At 49.3% G+C, this 24,821-nt stretch overlaps 1 protein-coding gene across 1 annotated transcript in view; it reads left to right on the top strand.

Annotated features, from left to right (window-relative positions):
* Positions 1 to 24,821, top strand: part of DDX31 (DEAD-box helicase 31) — a 74,018-nt gene that overhangs the window by 41,947 nt on the left and 7,250 nt on the right. Inside the window, 3 exon segments of the mRNA XM_059925911.1 lie at positions 1,299 to 1,380; positions 8,394 to 8,505; positions 13,994 to 14,162. Coding sequence (XP_059781894.1) covers positions 1,299 to 1,380; positions 8,394 to 8,505; positions 13,994 to 14,162 — 363 coding nt within the window.

Raw genomic sequence — 24,821 nt, 5'->3', positions numbered from 1 at the left:
TCTGATTTTTACCTTCCTTCAGCTTTCCAGGCATAAATGAGATGCAAATTCAGTAGCCGTAACATTTCTCTCCCGTATGAAAAACAGATTTTCCAGGAAACCACGAACATTTCCCCCCCAACTCCTACACTCTTGGTACATACTCTGCATTCTCCGGTTGACTCTGTAAAAATATTTTCCGAAGCCACGTGGCTGTGAGCTGGCAGTGAAGAATGAACGGTGAGGGCTGGGGGCTGGGGGTGTACGGGGAAGCGGTGACAGCTCAGGCAGATCATGTCACAGACATGACATGTTCATCCATAGCTTTGTCAGAGTCACCTTTAGGGGAAAGTCACCTTTGTCTTCTCCCACAGAAGAGGCTGCCATTCACGTTTTAATTTGCTGTTACATTTAGGAAAAAACAACAACAACAACAACAACAACATACAAGAAAATCATTTCTCTTTCTATGATCTGCTTTTCTCCCCCAGAGCTCCTCCTTCCCTCCTCCTCTCTCCCTGGGGAATTTGTTTCCCTCCTCGCCTCTGACACAGGACTCCGCCGCGCGCCCTTCCTGGGGCGAAGGCTGGGGCCTTCCAGAGCCGTGGGGGACGGTGGGCTGTCTTGACTCGCCTGCTGGGCAGCTTGGAGTGTCTTATTCTGGCTGCTGACGGCTTCTGTTCACAAGGGAAGCCTGAGTTCTGGTTTCAGCCATTCGCATGTAGCTCTAGATTCGCCAGAGATCGTTTGGTCCTCACCCCTGAATAATTAAGAGACGAGAGCAGCAAAGATCCCTCAGGGTAGATTAGGAGAGAGTTCTGGTGCCGTGATGGGCGATGGGCGTTGGTCACCTGTTTACCTTCACTCAGGTGTTTGGTTACGCCCCACAGTTAAGGGTCTTCAGCCACCTCCTTTCTTTAAGTATGAAACTAAAGGGACTGTCGGAAATGTTTTTTTAGTTTGTCTTCTATTCAAGTCAAGGTCATCTATCAATAAGCAGGCCTATTTATTTAGTGTTCCAGATTTACTAAGAAATAACGACATGATCCCTATAGAGGAAATTCTAAATGTAGCTTATGTAAATGTATCAGGCAGGAAGGAAATTGTTGGGAATATTACCCTGTCTGTCCCTTTAATATCATAGAGGGCCCCTTCCTTCCAAATTCCTAAAGGTTTAGGAAAACATTCCCTTTCCCTGACCAAGTGTTGCTTCTCCTTTATATCAAATTAGCCTGAGGAGAGGCCAGTTTTATGCATCAAGATTCCAAATGTTTTTGAAAGAACAAAAGGTTTACCTCGATATGCCCTTCCTTTTACAGTGTTTCTGAGATAAAGATGGAAGATATTTTGTCTGTTCTGACACGAGATGATTGTTTTAAAGGGAGACGATGGGGAAGCCAGGTGAGTTTTATTATTTATCGTGTTTGCCACTAACAGACGTGACGCATTTCCTGATTTGGGGAAGCAGTGATTCTGAGTATGGGGAAGTTACTGCCTCTGTCGAGTAAAATGTGTATTTTAAGGACCATGAACATTAGGTGAGACCTCATCTTGATGGTGTTTTTTCTGTCTTTGCTCCTGGACATGTTTGCTGGGCTCATCCAGTTAATGGGCTCCAGTCCGTCCTGGGCGTCTGCCAGGCTGCAGCAAGCTCCCCGGAAAGGAGGGCTCATCCCAGGCCGGAATGAGTCTGGAGGCAGCGTTACACACGGAGCGCTGGTGGTCCCCCTCCAGATTATCAGCAAGGACACCTGGCTAGACCCGTCCACCCAGGACAGCGTGGAAAACATAAATAGCTCGGAATCTCCGTTCAGACACACTTAGTTCATCCATTTTTTAACGTTCGCTATACACAGAGGAAGAGTGAAGTTGAGATCATTGAGAAGAAAAATTTTTATTATCCGTGCAGTTCCATATGGAGATCCTGAGCAGTTGCAGACAGCCCGGGACATCCTTTCCTGCTTCTTTTCCGAGGCTTCCCCCCTGCTCGGAATCACTCCCCCGCCTCCGCCCCCCGCTCTACCGCGTTACTCAGTGTATCACATGTACTTGTCAGTGTGTGTGTAATGATGTTGCTGTGTGTAATTTTGTCCATGAAATTTTAATTATTTGGATATTTTACATTTCTTTTCTGATGCCTGAGGATAGACTGGAAAGTCAGAGCCAAATAGATCAAGTTTAAGAGTTTCTTTTATGCATTAGCATGTGTCTTTATTTGGATCGATATTCTCCCTGAGGCAAGGACTCCATCTGGCTGACCCCGACTTAAGTTCTGTTCCAGAGAGTACCTCCGGAAATGTATCTAAGAAAAGGAGAGGAAATAATCAAGTGTCTGTTACCGCAGCGTGTGTTCCAGACCTGGGACTGTGCTAAGCTCTTTACACGCTTGGTCCCGTTTCATCCTCTCAGCAGCCCTATAAGGCAGATGTTACTGTCCCACTTTATAGGTGAGGAAACCGAGGCTTAGAGAGCTGAAGGAACATGCACGAGGGCACAATAATCATTGATTCTCCTGGTGTGAAAGCAGGCCATCTAACTTCAAAGCACCTGTGCTTCACCATGTACCAATAAGCCTCTGTTAGTATTAGTTAAGCCAAGAAATTGGAACTAAAGTGCTTGTTAAATTGGGTGACGTTAGCCATTTTCATAAAGGTGAGATTTGGTCAGTAAATGGTACCACAGCAAAGATCCCCGTGAGCAAGAAAGTGATTAAGGACTCAGTTGATCAACACGTTATTTTAAGTGATATTTTAAGTGATATTATAGAACAACCGGGGCACCCGAGACTTTGGGCCATCCCATATTATCGATAGTCTGTTGTCAAGGGAACTGACCAGAAATGAGACACTCATTGGTCTCGGCACACTTCTCTGTCCTTTGGAAACTATTGCAAGTTCTAGTTGGCGGGGGGTGGAAAGGTGGGGTGGGGGGCGGTGGTTTTCTGGGTTTTTTTTTTTTGGTTTTTTTGGGTTTTTTTTTTTCAAATGTTCCCACGGCTATTTAATTATAGCCCCGGGACAGCTACGTGGGCGAAGCAGGGGCACCTGGGGAGCGGAGCTGTCTGCGGCGGCATGTAGCAGCAGGGAGGTCAGGGGCATGGCCTTAGGGCCCAGTTCCTCATCTCACCAGCTGTGTGGCTTTGGGCCAGTCCTGGGCCTTCCTAAGGCTCATGAGTACATTTCTTCATGTGTACAACTGAGATAATATTAGTATTCTCAGAAGGAGATTGGAGGGTTGAGTAGGAAATAACCTGAAAGTCCCAACACAGGTACCAAAGGGTATTCATTATTATTACTATTATTATTATTATTTTGTTACATCAGTTAGTAACAGATGTGGAATTAAAGTCCAGACTCATTGACATGAAGCCCAGCGCCTTTTTTTGCTGTTTCACACTAAGTGGAAAATTGGCATCTGCCTGCTCTCCAGAAATAAGAGCAAGCCGCAAAATTACAAAATGAGATGGTAAAGGTTTGAATAATCTAGTCTTACACTGTTTCCAGGACCGGCTTTGGTGTCAGTATTTACCCCCTGAACACAGCCCGGTTCTCTCCCGGGCGCCAATGGTCGTGTGCCCCTGTGCGTCCCTGGGGAAGCTGTGGACGGGTTCGGGGCCCCTCCGGCAGGACGCTTCCCCAGAGCAAGAGAACGTTCCTCTGCTCTTTCGGGGGACAAGCCACAGCCATTCTGTTAACATCTGCCGTTCTGTGGCCTGGCAGCCCCAGTTCCTCTCCTTAAGCCTTTTCTGTGGCCTGAGGCCAGCCTTGAAGACTGGCTGGGGCTTGAGGAGCCTTCATAAGGTCGTGGGTGAGAGCCGGGGCCCAGAGTCGGACAGACCTGGGTTCGAGTCCTTGCTTTATAGCCAGCCGTTCTGCAACCTTGAGCAGATTACCTCCTCCTCCGCAGCCTCAATTTTCCCATCTGTAGAATGAGGACAGCACGAGGACCCATCCTGGAGGGTTGCTGTGAGGTTTAAATAAAACGAGGCCCAGCATGCTCCACACCCTGGGCCCTGTGAGTTCACCTCAGTCCTGAGCTGCTGCTCAGATGGACAGGGTGTTTTGATATTTTTAAGGTCTGGTGGCCTTTGGTTTTAAAAAGAAAAAGTGCTAATCAAGGTTGGGCTTTCACCGACACCAAAATAACTGGTTAACTTAGAAAACTCAACTAATCATGCCAGGTTCTAGATGTTACGTCCATAAACACCACTTGTTTGACCAAATTTACCTTTAAGTCAGAGGACAAAGAAAAACGAAACTAAATTGACTTCATTACTAATTATCTCATGGATATACAGCCTGAAAGAGTATATTATGTGCATGACTCATGTGAATAGTAAAGAGAATAAAGTAAATGCTGGCTACAACTTTTAATTCTGGGGGGTTTTTTACAGCTTTTTTTTTCTTTTTTAAAAAATTTATTTACTTATTTATTTTTGGCTGCATTGGGTCTTCGTTGCTGCACATGGGCTTTCTCTAGTTGCGACAAGTGGGGCTACTCTTCGTTGCAGTGTGCGGGCTTCTCATTGCGGTGGCTTCTCTTATTGCGGAGCACGGGCTCTAGGCGCGCAGGCTTCAGTAGTTGTGGCACATGGGCTTCAGTAGTTGTGGCTCGCGGTCTCCAGAGCGCAGGCCCAGTAGCTGTGGCTCATGGGCTTAGTTGCTCATGTCCCGTGGCATGTGGGACATTCCTGGACCAGGGCTCGAACCTGTGTCCCCTGCATTGGCAGGCGGACTCTTAACCACTGTGCCACCACGGAAGCCCTTAATTCTGTTTTTTTGTTTTTTGGTTTTTTAAATTAATTAATTAATTTATTTTTGTCTGTGTTGGGTCTTTGTTGCTGCACGCGGGCTTTCTCTAGTTGCAGTGAGCAGGGGCTACTCTTGGTTGCGGTGCGCGGGCTTCTCATCGTGGTGGCTTCTCGTTGCGGAGCACGGGCTCTAGGCGTGCGGGCTTCAGTAGTTGTGACACGTGGGCTCAGTAGTTGTGGCTTGTGGGCTCTAGAGCGCAGGCTCAGTAGCTGTGGCGCATGGACTTAGTTGCTCCGCAGCATGTGGGATCTTCCCAGACCAGGGCTCGAACCCGTGTCCCCTGCATCGGCAGGCGGATTCTTAACCACTGCGCCACCAGAGAACTCCCTTAATTCTGTTTTAAATACGGTATGTCTTAATTGGTATCCTCAATGTGGGCAGTTCTCTCTGGCACACAGGCCGGGGCCGGGCAGGTGAATGTGGGCTCAGTAGCTGGGCCTTCTACACACCGAGCCAGACACCTCATCATAATGCCCGTCTTCACCCAGCTTGGTTGAAGGCCATTGTCAATGTCCTTTGGCATATACATTTTGGGGCTTCTGTGAACAGAACGCAAGCGAGTGAAGCATCTGTAAAATGTATATTTCATATTTAGGTATATAAAATATATATGGCTACGTCTGGGTGCGCGAATGTTCAGCCGCCTACAAAGAGAATAAATGTGATCTTTCAACTTGACTGGGAAGTGCTCAGAAGGTTCTAGGGACCGTGGGGGTAAAACTCAGCTTGGCAATAAAATGATTAAAACAAAATCCTTCCATTTAGTTTAAAAATGCCTTAGAAGTTGGCGATTTCAAGACACATGCTTCAGATAACCAGCCCCCGCCACCCCGCCCGTGCCCAGCTGCTACCACCTAAAACTTTGTACAACAAAAATAATCCAGCCCAGCTGTCTAAGGCTCATCTGTTGCCTCTTGATAGGCATGAATTTTCATCTTCACGGTATAAACACAAACCCCAACATGTTTTTCCTAAAAGTTTTTTGTCCTGTGAAATACATCTGTAAACTCATCCTAACAAAAAGCTCACTGGCATGGTGAGAGATTAAAATAAGATCACAAACCCCTAGCCTAGTTTTTGTGGATTGTCTCTTCTCTCCAAGATCAGTGGGGTCTTTACAGAAAAAGGGTATTGAATGCGTCTAGACCTTTGGAAATGTTATTTTTCTAAACGACCCACAGTCTGCTAGTTGCAAGCTGCTTCATTAAGCAGGACTAAGTCTGCATCTTTGAGGGTGGGAGAGCCGGTCCTGCGGGATGTGCCCTCCGGGGTCTGACCCCCTCTCATTATGGGAGCATTTACCTGCCTGCGGCTGAGCCAGCACTGCATGACTCTGCTCCCTGTGTCTTCAGTTTAAATTCAGACTGTCCTCCCAAGAAGACAGCTGAAAAATACTCATTCTCAAGAGGGGCAATTTTAAAATAAAGTATTTCTGGAAGTGGCGGGGTAAGACCTGCTTTCTCCTAAGTATATTATGTTTTCTGCCATTAACTTTTTCTTATATTCTACTAAAGTGACCTCATCATTTCAAACATGTGAACCTAGTTTTATTGCGTTTTTTTCTACATATTTCACTAGTATACACACTCACATTATACGTATGTATATATGTAATTTTTTTTTTTTTTTTTTTTTGGTTGGGAAGAAAAGATACCTCATTTTGAAACCTAAAGGGGGAAATAAGAAAAGCCCTTTGTAATATATTGCCATATTATCACTAAATCCCCTGACAGTTGTGACACAGAAGCAAGTCACCTGTCACTTAAGCTTGAGGTCTCTTTAATTTTCTCCTGGAATTCGCACCAGGCTGTCTTTAATTTGAGGCCTTTATTGGAATTCTGAAACCTCTCTGCCTCCCTGGCTCTCAGATCTATTCTGAGAGCTGTTACAGAATGTATACAGTAACCAACAGAGGGATTGGAGAGGGCTGCAGCTCTGTTTATTTAACACTCTAGAGGGATTTTTGTGCTTATTCGGTCCTGGCTGCCCGGCTTTCAATATCGCTTTGACAACCATTCTGCCCTTCTCATTAATTTTAAACAGTTAAAACACAGGAAAAAGAGGAAAAAGTTTTCATTATTAAAGTGCTTTACTTTTTAATAACAGAGGATTCTGTCCGCCAGGGGAAAGGGCATCCTCGCTAATTTCACATTCATATTAAAAAAAAAAAAAACGCAAGGAAGGTGACAGTTTCGCTGCTGAGGTGGCTTAACGAAAGGAGGGCAGCAAAAAAAAAAAAGTTTGCATTTCACATCAGTTAAGAGGGTAAAAAAAAAAAATCCTTGTTAATGACAACAGCAAATGTCCACTTTCGTAACACAGCTCCTGAGTGACTTTTCTCTTGACATTTGAGTGGATAAAACCCTTAGGGGGACCATGTACCGTGAAATCAGCTAGACTGTCATCAACCAAACAGGTAGCAGGAACGATTTGACTAAACTAAAAACATTTTCAGGTTGTTAAGTCTCTATTAACACAGAGACGAATGCCTCTCCGAAGAAGGAGGCTTTTTCTTCTCCTCCCTTTATTCTTTCTCCGGCACCTTTAAATGTGAAAAAGACCGGGGTGACGGGGTTAGGGTCGGTCAGCCAGACCCAGGGGCTCGCACCCTGTCCTCTACAGGAGTTAAAAGGAGCATGAGCTGGGTCTCACACTGGTGAGACCCACACTGGGGGGTGAGTGTGGGTAGAGCTTAATTAGCACCATCCAAAGAATCAACATCTTTAGAGAGGCACATTAGCCAAATCCGGTTCTTTTGGATCTTGGTTTCACGTTCAATAGAAAGCATTCGTGTTAAGATACAGGAAACAAAAGCCACTTGTTTTTAGGGGGATATAAAGAAAGGAAATCTTTTCTCTGGGGTTGCTAAAGGCTGAAAAGAAAAGAAGTTTTTATTTTCCTCATATTTTCCATCTGTAAGGTCTTCTATGCAGACAGATGTGAGTTCTTACAGAGGGACTGTTGGCTGCGAAGGTCCCTGCCATCCTCTTGAATGTGGCTTGCTGGAGCAACCCACTCCTCAGTGGGTTCCTGGGAACTCAGCACAGAGGTCTGGGCTGAAAGAGTGAATCCGAAACACTCAGAGTCTGAACCTCGTAGGAATGAGGACGCATGCTCTACGATTCAAGGACAGAGTAACCTGTGGTCAGGTGACTGTGGGATGCTCTTAGACAGGAATGGCCAGGCTTCCACCGATGAGTATAAGGCAGGCGAGGAGATTGAAGGCGTAAGCGGGCCATACAAGATTCCTTTAAAAACTGCTTGTGTCCAGTGATGTTTTAAATGCCTGAATTGGACTTGGAAAATTCCAAAGTGTCTCCAGTAGACTTTGATTTTGAACATGAGTCATAAGAGGCCAGGAAGAAAAGTAAATAAGTAAATAAAGAAGAGACATGATCTGCTCCCTCACAAAGCCATCCTCATCTTTGCTTGACTTTAGCATCTTTATCGCTCCCTTTTTTTCCCTAGTAATATTGAAAGGATTACCCTTGTTGGCCCCTCTGTGGTTACTGTGTGATTTTACTGTTATTAAATCTGTTATAAACTGCTTCATTATTCCTGACTCTGACTGTCTCTCCTTTAATCCTTCCGTCACCCTCCCAGAAACCCCGCTCCGTTGGCCCCCAGGAAATCCGAGAGCGAGCCACGGTCTTGCAGACAGTATTTGAAGATTACGTGCACTCCAGTGAGAGGACGGTCTCCGGGGCCAAGAAAGGTTGGTCGATTTCTTAGGTGATTGTGGATGGATAACCCAGCAGGGCATCGTCCCCACCTCCACCTGCACGCCCCCCAGACAGGACAGGTCGAGAGGCCAACCAGGCATCTTTGTTCACCAGCAAAAGCCTTCAATCTCCCTAATTCTGCAGGGGTTTGGAACCAGGCACGGAAGGCTTTAAAGTGATATTAAATGTTAATTTCATCCTTCCCCGTGTTTTGCACAAATGAGGCTTTATCTTGGCTTACATCAGGACTAGAGCTTTGACCCAACAACTTGGATCTCAGGGATCCATTTTTCTCTTTCTTTGAAAACCAGATAGAAGAGATATGACACGTCAGTAGAAATAGTTGTAGAGATGGAAATCAGAGATGAAGGCAAGGGCTGGAGTTATTAGAGCAAAGCAGTTCCTATTTGAAAGTACAAAGAAAAATGAGAAAGAACAGTGCTGAGGAAGGGCCATGGGCCATGAACCCAATTCCTGGGAAATTTACAAAGGAGTTAGGTATTAATTTAATATTCAGTGCCTTTATAGGATAAGTTGGCCCCTGGGATCACCAGGCATTAAGGGTGGACTCAACAGTTCACTGTGAGCGCTGAACAGAGCACGGGAGAAGGGAGCTTAGAACAGCTGCGTGTCTTTCATGCCGGAATGTGTGTGTCTTGGCTAGTGACTTACCCCCATGTTGGGGGATCCAGAGTTCTTTTTGATAGTTACCTACTATTTTGAGAAGAATGCCAGGCTGGCTTACCAATAGATAAACACTATAGAATCCTTTCTTTTCTTCTTTTTATGAATTGAATCTTTAAAAAAAAACAACAACATTCCTTTAACAAATATTTATTGAATTGGGCGCCGTTCCAGGTGCTTGGGATACACCAGGGATCAGAACAGACAAAAATTGTCACCCTTAGAACATTCTAGTGGGGGAGCAGAAGATGAATGTAATGAACACAATAAGTAAATGACGCATAAATTAGATAGTCTAGGGAAAGGTGATGAGAACGATGGAGAGAACAGAGCAAGTGAGGGAGACGAAGGGATGAGGGCAGAGTGAGCCCTGTCCTGAAGGTCAAGAGGGGCCACCCCGTGGCTCTGACAGAGGGCGTCCAGGCAGGTTGGGGCGTGGGGGTCAGAGTGCACGGGAACTCCAGGACGGCAGTGTGGCTGGAAGGAGGGGAGGGGTGGCAGAGGAAGGGCGTGGAGGCCATCCAGGGGACCCGGTTACCACAAGTGGAAGGGGAACCATTGGAGGGCTTGGGGCAGAGGTGTGGTCTGACAAGGTCTGAAAAGGTCACTTGCTGCTGAGTGAGAACAAACTCTGGGGGCCAGGGTGGAGGCTGGGAGACTGGCTGCCGGGCGGTTATGGTCATCTGGAAATAGATGACAGAAATAAGTTAGTCAGCAAGTGTTTGCAAGTGCCTGTTACCTACCTTAGCACGTCATAAAGGCAGTCCTTAGTTAGGCAGTCCTTAATCAGAACTACCCAAGATGAGAGATGAAGTTCCAGTAATTGCCCCATAACTGCTGATAAATAATTAGCGTGTATTCCAGTCTGGTTTCTGATAATATCCTGTCCTAGCGTTTCCCTGAAGTGAATTCAGCAACTCCTAAGGCTCCTCCTGAGAACCTGCCCTTAAAGATGTACTGGAACATTCTGTCAGGAGGAATAGAATGTTTGTCTCAGTGGAACTTTAGAGTTTTGTCATTTGTTGAAAGTTAGGCAACGTCAGCTTTCTGTACGATGCATAATCAAGTGTTTGCAGCAGGATTTCAGGGTTAATAGCAGAGTTGCAGTGAAGAGAAAGAACACCATCATTACGATGTCGGTGTCAGAGGTAATTTGGATATTCTAGCGAGCCTACAACTGTTTCAACGTGACTGGGTCATCAGAGTAAAAATTACAGTGAATAGTCCTTAGAGAATGCGGTTTTGTGTTTTCTCTCATTATCGTTACCATTGAACTTTATACCAAGAAACAGAGTTACTTGCCTTCTTTTTAAAGGATGTTGGAGTGGGGCCAGTCCCCAATGTTTATGTACCAAGAAGGAAATAAATGTATGATCTGTTAAGGAAACTGCCCGTAGAAGATCTCGGTCACCCCACAGCAGACATTAGGTTCTCCCCTATTCTTCTCTCTCCTCTTACTTAGGATTGAGTTCTGGAGGTTTGGGAAGAATATACATATAATTGCCACACCCCAGGAGTTGATACTGTCTTTTGCATTTCAATCTGCATATGCAAATTCCCCACTACTGACTTGCTTCCCTTTTATGCCATTTCAGAACCCACCTCATGAATAATTAACAAAGCAGCTGGGTTTTGCCTTCACGGCAGAAACCTAGTTGGAAACTGGGCCAAGTATGCATTTGTTTTCCTTTTGTATTTTCTGACCCAGTCATTGCTAATGACCTGAACTTTATCGTGGTCAGTTTCCAGAAGCAGTTACCCTTTTTTCCCCTCATGTCTTGCAGCTTGTAGCTAGAGCTTCAGGTGGTAAAAATTGTGGTAACCTCAGTTTGAACTCCAGAGTCCTGAACAAAAATTTCAGAAAGCGGAGTCCTTTACCTGCACAGCGCCACTTGCCCTGCGGTTCGAGCCGCTCTGCCCTGAAGAGCAAGGGCTACACATGTAGGGCTTGTGCCTGGCTCCGAAGGGATGCTTCTCGAAGTCAAGAAAATGCAAACTACTGAAATCATCCCTCTCGCCTCAGTGTGATCAGAGGGAGGTTGGCTTCTTGGCCAAATGCTTTGTCTTTAAGAGAATTAGAGCAAGCAGCCTCCTTTCCCCCTTTCTTTGGGTGGTCGTCGCTGTTGATGTGCCGCGTAGGAGAGTGCAGCGCGCCTTCTCTGTACAGACGCGTGCTCTTCTCGGGCAGCGGTGGGGTCGGGAGGAGCGCGGATGAGCTGCACCTTCCAGGCTGGAGTTCTGCTCCGTTCTGCCTCCTTGACCCTAAGCCTCATCTGCAGGATGCCGCTCTCCCTGGTCAGATGTCCAAGGGTACATTTGGTTTTATTGCTCAAAAGGACAGAATGTCCTTGGAAGGTACTTTGAAATAGATTTCCCTTAATTCTGTCATCCTCTGGCTCTGAAGTGGGACTTGGTGACGTGCCAGTGCCTGCTCTGATTGGCTGGAGCATCATCCGTCTTCCCAAATAAATGCCTCCTTTCAGGACTTCTCGCCTTTCCGCTCGCCTCGGGCCCACAGCCCTCTTCCCTCCACGCGTTCCTGGCGCGGCCAGCAGGGCCACTTCCTGCCCCTTGGAAGGTCCTACAGACAGCTGCGCTCCGTCTGAGGTTCCTGCTTCTCTGAATTGGCCCAACCTGGGAGTCCGTGCGTGTATGTGAGGACGACCAGCTGTCGCTGTCCCCAGCGAGACAGGAGCCTTGAGGACGGGGAGGCTTAGTGCAAGCAGGCAGTGGGAGATGCTGCCTGACGAGTTGTCGAGGGAGAGGACTCTCCTGCCGTTTCTTGGCGAACTCATTATCCCCGTACAGCTGTTAGTTGAGCACCTACCTCTCCCAGGACAGAGGCTCTCCAGCCTCAGCTCTCAGGATTGGTGTAGAGAAGAGGAATCTTCTCTGACCTGCTAATCTGCTCAAGCACAAGAGTGAGATGAGTGAGGAGGCCTGGGCCAGTATCGGGGTAAATGAGATTTTAGAGGTGCAGACTCTTTGCCTTGGCCTGGCGTGGTTCCAGTCTGCTTTTTCTGTCTAGAGTAAATGTTGGCGGTTGGGAAAGAGAGGGAGCTGGAGAAGAGGCTGGCGTCTCCAGGGTCGCGATAGTTGTAGAGCTTTCCCCTCTGAGGACTTGAATATGTGTCAGAACCCTCCAAACAGCACGGACCATTTGAAGTGTTAAAGATTTTCCTTGAAAAACCTCGTCCCCAGTCATTAAAAAGGGGAGTAAGCACAGATTTAAGAGAGGGGTACAGTGGAGTTGCCTTGGTTATTATTTCTCATCGATTGGGAAAAGGAGTTCACTTTGCTCGGTAAATAGAGCTTTGACGGGTTCCCAGGATCCTTCCGGGAACTGATCTGCTAAAATGACACTTTTTATTACTGTTCATAAACGCCAATCTCTAGGTGCTGCTGGAATATTACGTTTAAGCTGTGGGCAAACTTGCCAGTCCAGTGGCTCAACAAGCGAGGGCGAGAGAGGCTGGTGTTTAGTGCCTGCTTCCATCAGAAGCACTGTAGGGCGGGGCTCCGGGGGAAGTAAAGTCAGTGGGGATGGAGATGGGGAACAGTCCCAAGGGTCCCCGCCTGCCCTGTTGGAGTGAGAAAAGGGCAGACACGTGAGTGTCACTGTTACCGGGAGACATTTAAGGGGAACGAGGTATAGGAAGATGATTCCTCAGAGGAGCGCCCAGGGGCTTCCCTGGCGGCCCAGTGGTTACGACTCCGCGCTTCCAGGGCAGATGCACAGGTTCGATCCCTGCTCAGGGAACTAAGATCCCACAGGCCGCGTGGCGTGGCCAAAAAATTAAGTAAATTAATTAAAATAAAAATAAATTTTTAAAAAAAGGAGTGCCCAGTCAAGGGGTAGCCAGAGCGCCACCCTCCTGGGAACCGCCTATGACCAGTGCCGGGTTGAGGACAAGGGCCTCTTTCTTAACTTTAAAACAGGACCGAAACTTTCGTGATGGACTGTCTGAGGGACAGCTCTACACCGCTGGCAGTCCTCAACAGATGAACTGTCTTGTGGGCTGTTTTAGAAATTTAATACTTTTCTTTCTCTTTAAAATTCTGTTTTTGCTTCCGTTTTTACACATTCTTTGAAAGGGTAAGAAACCCCGTATCGATCAATTCTGGATGCGTTAGCACAAATTCGGTTTTAAAATCCCATGAGTATATGGAGAGCTGATGTCAGTGATTCCTCCAGATGGGCAGCTGGAGGTGGCACTCTGGGCGGAGAGAGTGTTTACAGTAATGGTAATGTACGGTAATAATAAACATATAAGGGCAATCATAATAAAGCCTTGTGAGCCTTTTAAATTTTGTGACATTTGCATGTATTACCTATTCGAAAAAATAATAATTCGATTAGGGAAAAATTTTCCCAATATAAAGGTCTAATGATTTCATTTTTCATAAGAAGATGGTATACATTGATCCTGTCTTAGTTTCTTCACTCATTCTCTCATTCGTTCATTTATACAACAAAAACCTGCTGTGTGCCAGGTACTGTGCTAGACCCCAAGACTATAATGAAGAAGGAAACAGGACCCTCCCCTCTAGGTTTATTACAAGCTACACAGTAAAATGTGAAATTTTATTGGGTTTATTCATTGTGGCTGGTAGACTTACTCATTTTTAGAAAATTAAAAAAAATACACAAGTATAGCTTTAGGTTGTTGATGTTTGTTGTGCTGTCCTGGTTGTGTGTCCATCGTGGCCCGGCAGGGTGAACTGCGCAGGGCAGCCCTTAGGCCGGGGCAGCTGAGACCCGTCCTGACCGCCTCCCGCCCTCTCGCTGTCTTTCAGCCCTGCAGTCCTTCATCCGGGCCTACGCGACCTACCCCCGGGAGCTGAAGCACATCTTCCACGTCCGATCGCTCCACCTCGGGCATGTGGCTAAGAGCTTCGGGCTAAGAGATGCCCCTAAAAATCTCAGTGCCTTGGCCACAAAGAAGAAGAGAGCAAACCTGAAAAGGTAAGTGGGCTGAATTTGTCCTGTGACAAAAGTGGCTGAGGGTCAGGTGGGTATGGAGAACTCTGTCCAGATTGGCAGCCATGAGATGGTGTGGGGGGCTGCTGTGTGCCAACTTGGGCTTTTGTGGTAAATTATCACCAGTATCTGCCCTTCTCTCAGTATGGTGAGTGCTTGGAACAGCTGGAAAAATACCTAATCTGAATGCTTTTAAGGCACTTGCAGAAATTCGGTGATGTCGCCTGGTGGGTCCAGAGTAGTGGGGGTTATTGGAACAGCAAGAGTGCCCACGCGTAGAGTAACTCAGGGGCTGTTCACACTCGGAGCTCCAGATGCGCTGTGGTCCACCCTGGAGAGCTTCGGGGACTTGAAGGAAGACTGTGGTGTGTTCCGTGAAACTCTGCTGCGGCCGCAGGGCTCCCGCAGGCTGGCTGGGCGTGGGGGCCAGGCCTGGGGCTCCCAGCGCCGCGTGCCGCTCTCCTTGGTGCTGACACTCACCTCCAGCGTTGAGCACATGTAGGGCAAGTGCAGCGGACTCTTCTCCTTCCGCCCCCTGCTCCCCCCAAAAAACACGTGAGGAACCGTCCAGAGTCAGAGTGAGAAGTGTTGCCCTGCAGGTTGGGCACTGGGCCCCGAGTCCATCTTCACAGTTTCAAGAGGCCCTGAGATGATTTCCCTCCACGAAATGCAGTTGTAAAAGGTCTTCTTCCTCTCCCCAAAGACAGGGTATTCATGGGAATTCCCTGGCAGTCCAGTGGTTAGGACTCGGCCCTTTCACTGCCACGGCCCTGGGTTCAGTCCCTGGTCGGGGAACTAAGATCCCGCAAACCACATGGTGCAGCCAAAAAAAACACACAGTGTTCTTTTAGTACCAGCCCCAGCCCTTTGCGGGAACTAGAGTTTCTTAGATACCAGGAGCTGCTTTTATGGGGGATTTGGGGCAGATCATTGTTTCTGCTTGCTAATTACAAATGCCAGTATATCCTTGCCCTGCCACTGAGCACCTGTGGGCAGTACCACACTCTCCTAGGTGTCCCAGCACAGCGTCTGTCTCGCGTGTTCACCGAGAAGAGCCGGTCACGTCATCGGCCTCATCAGGGCCCAGGTTCTCTGGTTGAAATGACAGAGGGAGATGCCCTCCCAGTGCAGGGAGGCGGCTGTTGGAGTTAGGGGGCTTGGCCTTCGGTTCCAGCTCCAGCCTGACGTGAGCTTGTGAGCTCTGGGCCGTGTCTTTGCTTAATTTCTCAGAGCCTCATTTTCTTCAGCTGCAAAAGGGAAAAGGAAATCCACGTTTTTAGCCACTTCAGAAGAATCAGAATTAGGTGATACATGTGACTGTGCCTTTTGAACCATGAAGGGCCATCCAGGTGAAACACCTTAGGACAGAGAGCTGGAGACCAGCTGAGTTAAGATTCCAGAACATCCAACTGGATCTGTCCAGGGACTTGGCACTTAGAAGGCTCTTTATAATGGATAAAAGGTTGCCTAATTCTAGTTCCCATTTTGGAATTTTTAAGATGCTTGGTCTTTTTTCTTATAGTAATCCCTCTCATATAGGGCAACACTCCAGTGATTCTGTGAGGCAGGCATTTCCCCGCACGCTCTCCTCCGATGCCCGGACAAGACTGAGACACGTCCGGCTCTGGTTTCTTCCAGGCGGTTTTGAGGTGCAGAGCGTTGCCTGCTGCCACACTCTACCTGTCCTGGGCAGGGCTGCGGCCAGAGACCCCTCTGCTCGAGCCGGGTCCTCCCAGAGGGAGAAGGTGCCTCGGCTCCACTCCAGATTTGGGACTGCCATGCACCAGAGTCAGGTTCCTGGCTTTGGGTTTGGGGTAGCTGGCATCTGTACACAGTAACTGGTTTTAAGTATGTGACAAAACTGTGAGGCTCGCAGTCAGGTCTGGAACGACCTCCTAGTGATCTGGAAGCCTGGCCGTCCTGTCCCATCGTCTCTAAAACGCCGACACCTGCAGGAGATGGGGATCCATCTGCCACATGATCCCTGGTAAGAAACACGTATTTTGTTTATTCTTCTTCCTGCAAGTAAATGTGACCCCAGTATTTTATTGTCAGCAGCTGATATACCTTTGCAAGCGTTAATAGCAGCTCTTCAGACTGGGTGTGCCCAGCCCTCACCCAGGGAAGGCAGAGGCAGAGGCTCGAGGCGCTGGGGGTAGGGGGGGGGACTCGAAGCCAGCATTGTCCTTACCTTGCGAAGCCGCCAGGGAGAGAGCAAGCCGCCGCCTCCCGCTTCAGCTGACCCGCGCTGGCAGATGGGCACCAGGACGACGATACCCCTGTGAGCAGGGGATTTAACAGGGCTTTATTTAGGGAAGAATGGGCTGATTAGCCGATAAAGAGCATGTAAGATGGTATGGGGCAGCCTTTGATGTCTGGCTGGCGCGGCAGGGAGCCGGGTGGTGAGTGACAGCAGCGTGTCACGCGATTACTCCGCCCGTGACAGTGCCGCTCTCTGTTCTTGCCATGTCACCACTCTGTTACAGCTACTTTTTCCGTTGTCACGCCCTTCTTTTGAAGGCATTTCTCCCCACACTCCTTACACCCTCCCGCCCCACCCCTGCCTTGCTAATGCAGACGGGCACTCAAGGATACAGTAGGTACCTTTCTTATTGGGGGAGATCTTGTCACTCCTGGAGGAAGAATGGCTTTGCAGCTAATCTGCACATGGACCGTATCACTGTGGTCGGGGAAGCGGCAGAGACACTTGACAGATTCTCCACACCTCAGTCAGGGCTCGAGCCAATGCCAGTCGCCGCTTTTTAAGGAACAGGAAAGAAAAGTCCATTAAACCCCACACAAGTGTGGAGAGTTATGCTGTGGCCACAATGATTGTCCTGAGCCGAGGCGTCTCCTCTGAAATCCATCTGTCAAGGAAGAGAATGGGTTCCTTGGGTTCTGTATGGGTGGGTAAAATAATAGCGCTAAATTCTCCAAATTATTCTGCATTCCATTTTATGGTGTTTACTGCCTAGAATAATTATGTTATGTGCAAACCTCTGATATTGCAAAGCAAATTTATGAGACCGTAAGCAAAATCCTGTCTCGCCTGCCATCCCCAAGCAAGGAGTTCACCCGGGTATTAGCGGATGAGGCCAGGGCAGGTTAGGCTTGGAGACTACCGGGCATTTCTATGCAGTGACAGAGGGAACTTTTATCTCGTCTATATGCCTTTATTCCTTTACTGGACCACTTTTCAGAAAAAGGAAGAAAAGAGTTAATGTCCCCAAATAAGGTCTTAATCAGCAGGTCTCTGTCTGTCTCCTTTTTGAGTCCTCAGTTCTGAAGGGGAACAGTAAGTGTCTTCCCCCTGCGCACAGAAGCACAGGGTCACGAGCACTCTTCTGCCACCGACACTCAAGCCTGTCAGAACAGCCCCCCACCCCAGATACCTACATATCCACGCACACAGGGAGTCGGTGCTGTTGGTAAAATTTTGAATGGCCCCTTAGCAACATCCATCACGAACACAGCATTTTCCTTCCGTGAAATGCAGTTCTGATTTTGAAGCTAGGTAGATTCAGCAGTCCCTGAGAAGCAAAGGTAACATACCTTCCAAAATTTCCATCTTCCCAGGAGACGCTGAGACCCAGCGCTGTCTGCTCTGGGAGGGCAGAGCTGGGTTGTTCGCCAGGGTGTCTGTCTGTCTGTCTAGGCAGTCACACATGTGAGTAGAACCTGTCCAGGACCAGTGAGCAGACAACTTCCTCATCCGTTTGACACTCTGTGGTCACTGGTTCAAGGATATAGAAAGTAATGAGCCTTAAAGTCTTAGTGTTATGGTGGCAATGTGAAAGGGCGAGTCTGTTGGGTTTAAACCACCCTATCTCGTTTGGACTATATGCTATAATTGTAAGTTTACTTCCCCCCAAACAGTTTAGTTTGCAGCTACCTAAGGCTGGTCTCACCACTGGCTTCTACTGTCTGGGTCTTTCTGAAGTTCTTCTTCATGCGTAGAAGATTTCTTTGTATAAATGTTCTCAAACCAGCCCAGCTAAGTGTTACCTGGTAGTTCTCATTTGATCAAAAAGTAGAGCTGTGTGATCCCTTAGTGCTTACTGGGTCCGGGTGTGCTTGGTCAGGGCTCAGCAGGCTGGGATCTGTCGTGGAAGGGGACATGGGGCTGGTCCCCTGGGGCCTGGCCTCACATCTTAGCCACCATACCCAGCACGACAGAGCATGTCCTTCACCTCTGTTACTTCCAAAGTTCTACATTTAGTGTACTTGTTAAAATAAGGAAACATCCTTAGGGAGGTCATTCTTGCCAGACTTTTCTCATCTGTGAAATGCTTTATCACTGAAGTTCAAATCAGAGATTTTGTAGACCTCCACTTCAGGGTCATTTTTCACCTCTTTTTTTTTTTTTTTTTTTTTGCTTTTTATTTATTTATGTTTCTCTTTTTTCATTGAAGTATAGTTAATTTACAATGTTGTGTTAGTTTCAGGTGTACAGCAAAGTGACTCAGTTATACATATGTATTTATATATTCTTTTTCAGATTCTTTTCCATTATAGGTTATTAAAAGATACTGAGTATAGTTCCCTGTGCTCTACAGTAGGACCTTGTTGTTTACCTGTTGTATAGTAGTGTATATATGTTAATCCCAAACTCTTAATTTATCTCCCACCCCCCCCATCCCCTTTGGTAACCACAAGTTTGTTTTCTATGTCTATGAGTCTATTTCTGTTTTGTAAATAAGCTCATTTGTATCATTTTTTTAGATTCCACATATAAGTGATAAGTGGTGTTATGTGATATTAGTCTTTGTCTGACTTACTTCACTTAATATGATCATCTCTAGGTCCATCCATGTTACTGCAAATGACATTATTTCATTTTTTTTATGGCTGAGTAGTATTCCATCGTATACATATGTACCACGTCTTCTTTATCCATTCCTCTGTCGATGGACACTTAGGTTGCTTCCATGTCTTGGCTATTGTGAATAGTGCTGCTGTGAACATAGGGGGGCATGTATCTTTTCAAATTACAGTTTTCTCCCATTTTTCATCTTTGAAGGCCTTTGCTCTGTCCCTCTCTGTGATTCTCACTCTCACTTTTTCAGTAATTATTAAATAACTTGTGAAAGTTACTGTGTTGAGTAGACTCTAGTTTGAGAAGTTCATACCCCCATCAGCCATCTCCCTGCCCCTCCACTTGTTTCTTAAATGCTGACTGTGGGAGTGTCACGCAGTGATTAAGAGTCTGGGTTTTACCCACACAGGCATCTGGGTTGGATCACTTACCGTTCCTGTTCCTCAGTCCCCTCACCTCTCAGATAGTGGCACGGAGCCTCGCAGTGTTGTCTGGGGATCAAGCAGGTGACGAGTACAAAGCATCGACACAGTGTCTGGGACATGAACACGGGGGAGCATTTGTGGAGGTGGTGACCCAGACAGGAGCGTTGGTTCTTCCCGCCGGCCTTCATCACACTTAGAAGCGTCCCTGGAACGGAGAGAGTGAACCTGTCATTAACCTTTTAGCACCTCCAAGTTCTCTTATCAGGAGCCACCTTGAAAACGCAGAGCTGGTCGCCTCCAAGACGAGCATGAAGATGCTGCAGCTGCATCTCCCTGCAAAGCAATATTCTCATCATTAGGAGCAGCTTGCCTGCCAATTTTTATGTGGCATTTACAGCCTCCCTAATATCACTTAATTAGCTGAAGGCAAACCTGGAATCTTGCCCACTGGGAAAATTCTCTCGATTTCCTTGAGCCAGTCATCGTTCTGTAGGAAGACAGAGTGGCCAAACGTGAGGTCAGAGGCTGGACTAAGCCCCGTTTGGAAACATGGGGGATCCTCTGCGCACGTGATCTTGGAGCGGCGTCCTGCACCGCTGACCCCTCCCCTCATCCCTCTGGCCTCCTGGTCTCTCCCTTCAGCTTCCCCACCCCGTCCCCGTGAATCCCCTCAACTTCATTTTCCAACAGTCCACTACTGAGTCTCCTGCGGCCCTTCTGGTCCCGCTGACTGGTGCTCCCCTCGCCCTTCGTGCCCTCGCTTCTTCCAGCCTGTCGATGGTGTCTCGTTACTCTGATGATTAGGACACACCCCCTCTTCCCTCTCCCCACGGCCTCAGCTGGCACCCCTGCTTTCTCATTCTCTCCCGGGGCCTTTGCCCAGCGTGCTGCGGGCCTGGGCCTCTCCTCACCCCTCTTCGTCTTTGGGCCTCCGTCCCTTCTTCGAGGAAGCCTCCTCTGGCCCGCCTGCCTGGGTGGACACCACGCGCCCCCATTCCACCCCCGACCCCACCCGCTCACCGCCATCACAGGAGCCCTGCACGTGTCTGTGATGTGTGTCTGTGTGGCTCCTGTCTCTCTCCTCCTCTCCGTGTAGCTCAGGGTAGAAACCCTGTCTGGTTTTCCTCATCACATCCCCAGCACCTACCTGGCACACGATAGGTGCTCGGGAAGTAGTTTTGAATAGATGAACGGAACCTGAAAGTCTTCTGTAATTCTGAGAGCAAGAACATAAAGGGAAAGAGAAAAGAGGAATTGTTCTGACAGGAACCAGGTAAATGCCTCTGAATTGTTAGCCCAGCAAACAGCAAATCCTGCCTTTCGGAGCGCCCCGTCCACTCCTTAGTCTGTCCTGAGAGAACAAGCATGGGGTCACTTTCCTCTTGGCATGAAATAGTCCCCGAGAAGGACTGAGCCTCGGGCCCCATTTCCCCGACGTCACAGTGGAGGAACCCACAGAACGTGGAGATGAGTGGGTTCGGGATCGGGGTCTCCACCAGCCTGGGCAGGGCCAGGGCAGATGCCCACAGAGGGTCAGTTCACTCGACCTCAGCCTGAAGACCAGAGGGAAATAGCTAGGACCGCCGGCAGTGACTGTCAGGACAGATGGGCGTGTCCTGTGGAGCAGGGCAGCGGAATCTCCTCTCACAGTCTGCTGGGGGGCCGTATGAAAGTACAGAGGGCCTGTGCTTTAGAGATGAGTTAGGGTTAAGGAGGAGGATTTTCACATAGAACCTGGGTGACCTGTATGGACTGTAGCCGAGACCATATTCTGCTGGCCTCTGTGTCAAGGGTGATGAGATGGGTGACTTCGAAGCCCATGCTGGCTTGCCTCTGTGGGACATCTGTACCGGCAAGAAGTGTCCAGACTGGGACAAGGGGCAGGACGAGTGCTGTGGGCGGTGGCTGGGTCTCTTCTGGGTGAGGAACACTGGCACAGAGGGGTCACTTGGGGGTGATGTGATTATTGAGGTCCCCCCATTGCATTCACACGCAGCCCTGGGTTGAGCTGCGTGGGCAGGGCTCCTCGGAGGGCCGGCCCTCCCGACCTCAGCACCCCCGGCGCAGCTCCAGGTTGCTCCTTGCCCACTGCCAGGCACCAGCCCTGCACATGCAGCTCTTTACATCTGGCCCTTGCTTCTACCACTGTTTGTTCTGCCTGACACCTTGCAATTACCAGCCTCCTCATGAAACACCCCGCCACCGGTCCGTGCCCACCCCCGGCTAATGAGGCAATCAGAGGGATTTCACAGTGACCCTGCGCTGCCTCCACACCTGGGTCACCTGCAGACAGCGGGAGCCACGGGGCGTGCTTTCAGGCAAGCAGTCAGGGCTGACAACAAAGAACAGGAACCCAGCCAGCCTCTCCCAGGAGGATGCTGGAGACGGCACATTCCCATTGGAGCCTTCCCGGCCCTGGAGTCTGAAGATGGGCCCGGCCCAGCATGCGTTGGCAGATGCCAGACCCACGAGGCCTCGTGCAGCAGGAGAAGACCCGACTCTGCATTGCCTTGTCCTTGCTCCGGGCTCTTCTAGTTCAGACCATTCGAGAAATCAGGAAGGAGCACGACGGTCCCCCTGCTCTCCCCTTGCTACACACAGCTTAGTTCAGGCTGACTACTCCCCTCCTCTCACCTGTCCCCACGTTCCCTGGGCTCCTTCACATCCCCAGCCCCTCCACATACTCTCTGCTCTTATGCCACAGAGCCTTTCCATCTGGTTAGGACCCATAGGAAATGACTTCAGGTCTTTTCCAGATGTTCTCTCCATTCTGGTCCTGACGTTCCAGCAGCAGGCTGACACGTGGAGTGACGTCTTAACCAATAAATAGTCCAGAAGAGGGATGTGGTTTGAGAGAACCGACATCCCGGAGTGATGGCATCTGGCTGTGTGCCAGCACGTCTCTTGAGGGAGTATGTGCGCCCCTGGCTGTGCCGAACCCACATGCGTTGTCTCATTGAGCCTCACCAGGTCCCTCTGACCACGGCCGAGTTCCCAGTAACTGGTGAGAAAGTGGACATGCCCGGTCACGTGGCACCGAGTCTGAGAGACTCCGGAGCCCCCATTCCTGGCACTCGTCTCCTTCCTTGCATGCACCCCTTTGGAAGCTTCTGGTTTCTACGATTAGTATTAGGCTAAGTAACAAGTAGATGAATTCTGTTAAGGGTGTTTTTTGCCCGTGAACAGATAATTCTTTGTGTACTGGGAGAAATGGACTTAAAGCAGGAGATATTTTGGTGCATATATGGAAGGATTTGATTTGAAGCCATCAGAATGGCAACCCCTGGAGTGGGTGGGAGCAGCTTTCTGCTCATGGGGCGGATCTCTGAGAACAGACAGCTGCGGGCAAGATGTGGATCCGGCTTTTTCTCTAGCTTCCTTCTGAGTCTAGAGGCAGAGGGTGCAGTGGGAGAGGCCCGGGCTCGGAGTCAGGCGCTCAGCAGCAGCTGCGCGTTGCCGCGGGGCCTGTCAGGTTGTGTGGGGCGTGGGGAGGGATGACGGACACGCGGCACGCGGCACCGGCCGGGGCTTAGAGTCGTCGTCCAGTACGTGCTGACTCCTCTACCCCGGCCCGCTTCTCTCTGAGTCTGTGAATAAAAAGTGGAAGCTTCACGGGAATTCCCTGGCGGTCCACTGGTTAGGACTTGGCGCTCTCACTGCCGAGGGTCCGGGTTCAATCCCTGGTCGGGGAACTAAGATCCCACAAGCCTCGCGGTGTGGCCAAAAAGAAAAAAAAAAAGTGGAAGCTTTATAGACTCTTCCCTGAACGCTCCCGCCCACCGGGAAACTTGTGCCATCCGTCACCTTACTCCTTGGTTGTAAGACCTCTGCTTCAGGGCTCCCAGCAGCGGGGTAGGGGGGACTCGCCACCTCCAGGGTGGAGTTAGTTAGAGCTAACTAGTTAGAGCTCCTGAAATGAGCCCAAATTGACCACTTTCACTTTCCACCCTTTGGTCTCTGGGATTCAAATGCTGAATGTGCGTGATTTACAAACCTGACGATACAAGGTGTTGTTATTGATCAAAGCAGTCCCGGGTCCGCATGACAAGGCGTCCGGTATCTGATGACGGCTGCTCATCTCCTCTGCCTTTCCTCTTTCCGGATTGTTAATGATAATTATAGTCAACATTTTCCCGGTGCCTTCGCGACAGGCGCTCTGATACGGGCTTTGATTCATTAGTTCGTTTAATCCTTTTGAGAGTGAGCAGCCTGGCACTGAGAGAAGTAGCACCTTGGCCAAACTCAGACAATAAGTTCCACAGCCTCTGCAGGACGGTGCCGGGATCCTCCCCTCCGAGGGCCAGCTCCGCCCCGGTGTGCCTGGCCCGGGCCGCCCTGCCCCAGCGCCTCCAGCTGACCCAGGTCCCAGCCCGTCGTCTGGGTGGCTTTTCTCTCCGCTCAGGTTCTTGTCAGAATCTGGCTCGTCCAACTACCCAAACGTGCAGTAGAGACCGGCCGGCCCAGAGAGGAGGGCAGTCACGTCTGTCACTGCAGCCAGTGGTGACAGCAGAGACCACGGCTGCCACCCATGTAGGGCTCAGCGCCGGCTGGGCTCCCGTCAGAGCCGTGGGTTTCCTCCCCTGCTCCTCCATGTCCTCACGTGCTGTCCCTCTCCCTGGGCGGGGCCAGGACTCACACCCTGGCCTCCTGGCTCGACCCTGTGCGGCTTCTCCCATCCTTGGCATCGGGTCAGCCTGTGGCTCAGGTGGAAACTCGGCAGCTGAGCCCCTGCCTGTGTGCGCATGTGACGAGCCAAACCACCCGCCTTCTCTGACGCAGGAGCATGGGCCCCAGTTCAGGGTCACCTTCTGGCCGAGCCCATCCTTCTGGCCCGTTGGGGTGCTCTGCCGTCCAGTGCGCTGGCTGTCCCTGCGGGCTTCGTCTCATCTGCAGATGTGATAAATGTGCCTCATGATGTCATTCGAGTCATCGGTAACGGTGTCAAGCAGGGCAAGCCCAGAGGGTTTGGAGCTGGGATTCTGCCCAGGCTTATCAATCTCAGTGTTTGTAGGATACAGTCCTGCCAGTTACAGAAGCACTTAATTGTTTCCATGTGCACCCTGTATTTCTCCATCTTAACATTTTCACAGAGAATTAGATTTTATAAAGCACCCTTTGTTTTACCTTCACGCTACGCCTGCACCCACGTGGAGGCCCTTTCTGACGTGTGAGGAATCTCAGCTTAGAGGAAGCTTCTGACTCTGCAGGGTCGTCAGCTAGGCGAGGGCCGGGCTGGGATTCCAACCAGTGCCATCAAGAGTCCTGCTGCTACGCCTCTTCCCCAACACCGCCACCTGCGGTATGACGTCCAGGCCTGGGTCCTGACAGAACTTCCGTAAAGGTCTCTGGCACTTGGACAGGTAATCCCAAAGCTCCATGCACTTCTGGGATTCTGACTCAGGG

Source organism: Balaenoptera ricei, chromosome 6 (assembly GCF_028023285.1).
Source record: "Balaenoptera ricei isolate mBalRic1 chromosome 6, mBalRic1.hap2, whole genome shotgun sequence".
Lineage (NCBI taxonomy): Eukaryota > Metazoa > Chordata > Mammalia > Artiodactyla > Balaenopteridae > Balaenoptera > Balaenoptera ricei.
The sequence above is the reverse complement of the archived record's forward strand: the minus strand, read 5'-3'. Positions and strand labels throughout refer to the sequence as shown.